The 5,421-nt window shown below is 40.5% G+C and overlaps 1 protein-coding gene across 1 annotated transcript; it reads right to left on the bottom strand.

Annotated features, from left to right (window-relative positions):
* Window positions 1-2,581: 2,581 nt before the first annotated feature.
* On the bottom strand, window positions 2,582-5,083 carry LOC146545644 (endogenous retrovirus group FC1 Env polyprotein-like). The gene is given in 3 exon segments (XM_085215533.1): window positions 2,582-4,015; window positions 4,018-4,243; window positions 4,245-5,083. Coding segments are annotated over 3 exon segments (1,563 nt in total). The 5' UTR covers window positions 4,748-5,083; the 3' UTR covers window positions 2,582-3,181.
* Window positions 5,084-5,421: the final 338 nt, after the last annotated feature.

Raw genomic sequence — 5,421 nt, 5'->3', positions numbered from 1 at the left:
GTGACATTAAGACACAGCTGAGTGGTTTCAGATACAGTAAGGGTGTCCCAGTTTTGTGTTTTGCCTTCCTTCTCTGCATATCCCATTTTCCTTTTCAGTGCTGTCATGTACCAATTGTCTGTCTAACTCCAGTTTATAGGAGGGAGAGGACGAGGACATTCTTTGATATATGTATACCTGACATGAGATTAAGAAATAACGGTTCAAATTTTGGTCCAACCAGTTTATTACAAATCTTAATCAATCAGAAGGATGGGGAAGGGGAGGCTGGTGACTATGATGAATTAGGGTTTTGGGGAAGGGAAGGTGGGCAATAGAAAAGCTAGGAAAGAAGCAAGAATTATGTAAAGAGGGGATAGTCACCACCAAAATCCAGCAGTGGTCCCGTTGCACACCGTTCCGATGGTCCAAGGCAAAAGCACAGGGGGAGAGCAGCAGCAGAGTGGCTGGCCTTAGGCAGAAAGCAGGTACAGCGACAGAGCAAGTCCAGGAGGAAGAGGCAGGTCTCAGGTAGCAGGTCAAGGAGAGTCCATCAGCAGGCAAGCATAATGTCATGAGGCATCTGATGTCAGACACCTACCCTCTTGGTTGTTGTCCCCTTTTTTATCCTTCTTCTGTCAACATGGCATTCCTGGGCGCTTGGGTAAGAGCCATGTGCATACCTCCTGAGATGGCTATCTCCCTTGAGATAGCCCACACAAAAGACTGCTTCCCAGCCATTAAGCTGCTGCTTATCTCTCCCTCCTTGCCCCTGACCTGCAAATCTTCAGACAAAAGATTTCACCAACTTTGACCAGGACTTGCCTGGACTTGTCCATCAGTGCTCCTCAGCAAGCTTTGAGACAAAGGTGCAAAAGAATGATCTCTTACAATGACCACTGTAAGAAAAAGGAGATGGTTGGAAAGCCGTTCTAGGAAGCCTTAAAGGTGGCATGTGATATCTGCAAACAGCTTGGATGCAGTTTAAATTAATCCTGCTCAGACAGGCACTGTGGAAACAGAGTGGAGAAATATTTCACGCTTCTTACTGGCGAGCATACAAGATTCAGTTTGGACTATTTAAATCTATTAAATAACTTAAGTCCACTAGGCACTTGCTAACCCAAAAGTCTTGCAAGGTCATTCTAAGTATATATTTTCTAGACCTGGACTCATCTCCATCTGAATTCAGCTCTAATTACCACTTCAATAGCACACAGGTATCTATTTAATAACTGCCAAATGTTTAGCAATTCATTTTATATGTAGTAAACCTCAAATTGAAATGTTCAGTTCACAGCAATCAGGAAATACCTTTAAAATCTTTTATGAGCTCTTTTGAATTCCAGTGGAAGACTGACTTGTTTTACCTGATGTGCAAAAGTTTTGATGACTCATGGGCTTACTGTGACAAGTTTGTCTGTTTGGACTGTTGAGACAGATTCTCAACAGTACCCCCAAATAGAGAAAGGTGTAACAAAATAAAGTTATTAATTATATTTTCTCAACTTAGATATCCAAAGAAATAATTTTAATTTGATGATCACAGTAAATAGCAGTGAAGTCCTTGGAATGGTAAGCATACTAGAGTTAACAAACCTATTGAGTCTGAAGTTCTGAACAAAAAAGTGTTACACCACTGTACGTCACTTTTCCAATAAAAAAAGTACTGAGTATCCAGCTGACTATTACTTTTATTTTATTTTGTCAAAACCAGTGCAAACCTTCCACCAAAACAAACACCACTAATATGGAAGAGCTGACACACAGGATGTAAACCTTTATGTAGTGATTTTTGCTTTGAAAAAGTACTTAGTGAAATAGAGATGAAACTCATAGATCCACACATAAACTTTTTGGTGAATTAGGTCTACTGAATCAATTGTTAGGTGTAGTTGGAACCAATTATCAAAATTCAGATAACAACTAATCTTATGTAGCTAGTGGGAAGAGAGAAAGAGAAAAAAAAGTATGCTCATTCACATGTCTGGGCCTACGTATCCTAAATATCCATAATCAGGGACTTCTGAGTTGATTCTCTTCTCACTGGCTATAGAGGAAATCTATGAGGGCTTCTCAAAGAGTAATGTCTGCTGTGTTATTATATTGGCCCACAACATCAGGGGTGGATGTTGATTCTGTGGAAGTGAATTCCTCCATTAGGGAAAAATTGCACCCATTGATATTCATCAATACTTACTGAACGTTTATGGAGACCAAACACTGGATGTGAACACAGTGAGGTGATGTGTGGTGTTTCAGCAGTCGCAACAGTGATGTGAAAGACAAGCCATATTCCAGATGGCCATGGAGATTTTTATGAGCACAGCATGCAGGCCTTTGTTTATCACTGGTGAAAGAATCTGGCTAATGGTGATGAGTATGTACAAAACAGTATCCTGTAGCTGAGAATTTTCCCTATCAAACAGTGTTATCATACTCTTTGTATCTGTGATAGTTTCCATGGAAATAAATAGGAGGCATTACTTTTGAAACTACCTACATAGATAACCAAATAGATAAGCCAAATTTCTAACTTTCAAATGACTAAATTTAGATTAGATTGTTGGAAATATCCGAATAATTTTGCCAGGACGGTATCTCTGATAAAAGCAGATTTTATTCGCGATTGCAATGGCGGGCGTCCCGCAAGCAGGAGCGCACCTATGGACACAGCATGACAACTTTTATACCCTTTTTCTCTCCCTTACCTCCCCCTTCTCCCCCGTTTCCCCACTTGCTGGGTACTCCGGGTTCACAATCTTATCAGAGGATTTAATTGGATCGTTATCTGGTGTTCAGTGCTCTTCTTGTCCTATTGATAAGGTGGTTTGCTTGGAATTCCTGTTAAACAAAGAGTACGGAGGGGAGGGGAGATGTCCGATCTTCTCCAGGCATTCCCCGTATCATGTAGTGAATTGTCCTTTTAAATTGGCAGAATACTGTTGCAATGTGTGACATATATTCTCAATGTTGGCTATACATATATACATACATATTACTTTAACTTATAGAACTCTAATAAAGTAGTAAGGCCCCTGAAATGAACTATAAAACAAAAACCCCAAACGGTAAAGACCATGAAGTTAACAAAATTCTTATTTTGTTCTGATGCAGAAACAACATTCAATTCTCACAATTCCCCCCTTTTCTTCTTTATACATTGTTGATTTCTGCAAAAAAAATTTGTTGTTGTTGTTCTTTAAGGCATTATCGTATACATCTCCTCCTCTGCTTCATTTTCTTCATTCCCCATCTCCCCTAATACCATTATTTTATCCAAGTACGGTGGTGGTTCATTGGGTGTTTGTTTTAATAGTGCTGTCTCAATTAATCGCTGTACCAGTCCTCTCACACAGGGGATAACACAGCACCCGATGGCTACTAAGGCTCTTGCTACTGTAATCAAAGAAGTAAATATTGATATAATTGCCCCTTTCCATTTACCAAACCAGGAGTCCAACCATCCAGTGATAGAGGTATCTATTCCTGAATTCTCTGCCAATTCGTCAGCAAGGGTGGTAAGTCCTTGCAATGCCTTTGTTATTGTGCCATCTGGAGCTGTGTTATTGGGGATAAAGGTGCAACAGCGAGTACCCAACATTACACATACACCTCCTTTTTCTGCTAACATCATATCTAGAGCAATCCTATTTTCCCAGGCCATTCTACTTGTGGCATCTAATTGTTCTGCAATTCCCTTGATGGCACTTTTTGTATAGTTTATAAATCGCTGTTGGTTATAATAGATATAGTTAATCCAATCTACATTTTTGTTAATCGTTACCCACCAAAACAGTGACTCAAATCCCGCAACAATTTGATTTCTTGCCTTAAATTCATCAGGGACACCCCTAGGCACTCCAATTGAATCTACATAGATTGAATCATCAAATGATATTCCTAAGCTTCTTTTATTTCTTCCAGGATTTTTGGAAATTCCTTTTTCAAATGCCAGGGTGAATGGTATAACTAATTGAACAAGTGCACAAGTGCCTGCCCAATTGGATGGGAGAGTGGACCATAAGGCCTTCCCCCGCAGTACCACCAGAGATCCGCTCTGGGGATTTCTAATCTGGAATAGTTTCCTGACAAATCTTTCGTAACACTCAAAGCCTCACTGCATAGGGAAAAGTTCCCTATTGGCCTGGTAGCCTTCACACCCTGCCGTGAGAGGCAGGCTGTATGGTTACCTATGGCTGTGGAGAATGCAGGAGGGATCTGGACATCTGTATCAGACATTGGAGGGAACAAGAGAGAGAGATTTGCAGGTTTCATTTCCCCATGCGGTTTTCTCCTGGTACAGGGCAATTATGCATTGCATCCCCTGGGGATCCTTGGTCCATCCCAGAGAAAAGGGCACCACCTGAGCTATAGGCCGTCCAGATGCACAAGCATAGCAATTGCTATGGTTGAGACTCTGGACAGTATACTTAATCCATTCTACCCAGGCATTAACATCTCCATATCCTGTTTCAATTTCAAATGTTTGTCTAAGATCTTTTATCTCTTTAACTGTCACAATTTTGGGGTTTTTAGGAAGATTTTTCACCCCCTCACTAAGTTTTTCCTCATCCTGAACCTTCTGGGTGTCATCCGGGAGTATATCCCATACAGCTATCCGGAATCTCGCTGTTGGATCTTTCCCACGCATGTCTATCCCAAGGCCAAAGGTAGTATTAATAAGATTATCAGCCTTGTTAATTGTTATTGTCACTGGGTTACATTGTAAGGATTGACAGTTTGGTTGTGCAGTCCCTTTAAACATGCTTATTCGATCTTTCAATGTATGTGCCCATGGAGCATCAAATATTCCAGGTATATATGTCCAACCTCGATGGGCAGTTGTCCACCATACATTATTCCATCTGTTACAGGGGAATCCCTTATTTATACCCGGTTCAGGACAGAGATATTTATTTTCATTACTCAGTTGTCGTTGAGTACTTAAACTTCCACAGGCTATTACCTGGCAAGCATCAAATGTAACAGTCTGGGGTACTTCCTTTCTTGTAACGTTTACCCAAATCTTAACAGGGTATCCCCCTAATCCCCTCTGGAGGTCATCTTTTTCCAAGCCATCACTTGACTAAAGCTTTCCCTGAAATAAATTGTTATCAAGATCATAACAATAAGTTGGTCCCTCCCCAGCATTGTTGTCAAACCTTAGGTTTTTCTAATAATTACCACAACAGTGAAATTCTTTTTAGGCATTAATTCTATATAAGCTATATTACCCCCCTCCCCCAGCTTTCACTTACATATAACAATTTTACTTATTTGAAGGCAAGTTAAAGATTAGTTTAAATGACTTCACAATTTCCTTTTCCTAATTTTTATCTTTAAAGGTTCTTCTGTGACAACTGCTTCCCATGCCTCAGGGCTAGTAGATGCTTTTACCCGAGTGTAGTGAGTCCATCCCTTCTCAGCCGTCCTCACAGC

This window comes from Meleagris gallopavo, chromosome 1 (assembly GCF_905368555.1).
Source record: "Meleagris gallopavo chromosome 1, MGAL_WU_HG_1.1, whole genome shotgun sequence".
Classification (NCBI taxonomy): domain Eukaryota; kingdom Metazoa; phylum Chordata; class Aves; order Galliformes; family Phasianidae; genus Meleagris; species Meleagris gallopavo.
This window is presented reverse-complemented; position numbering and strand designations above follow the sequence as displayed.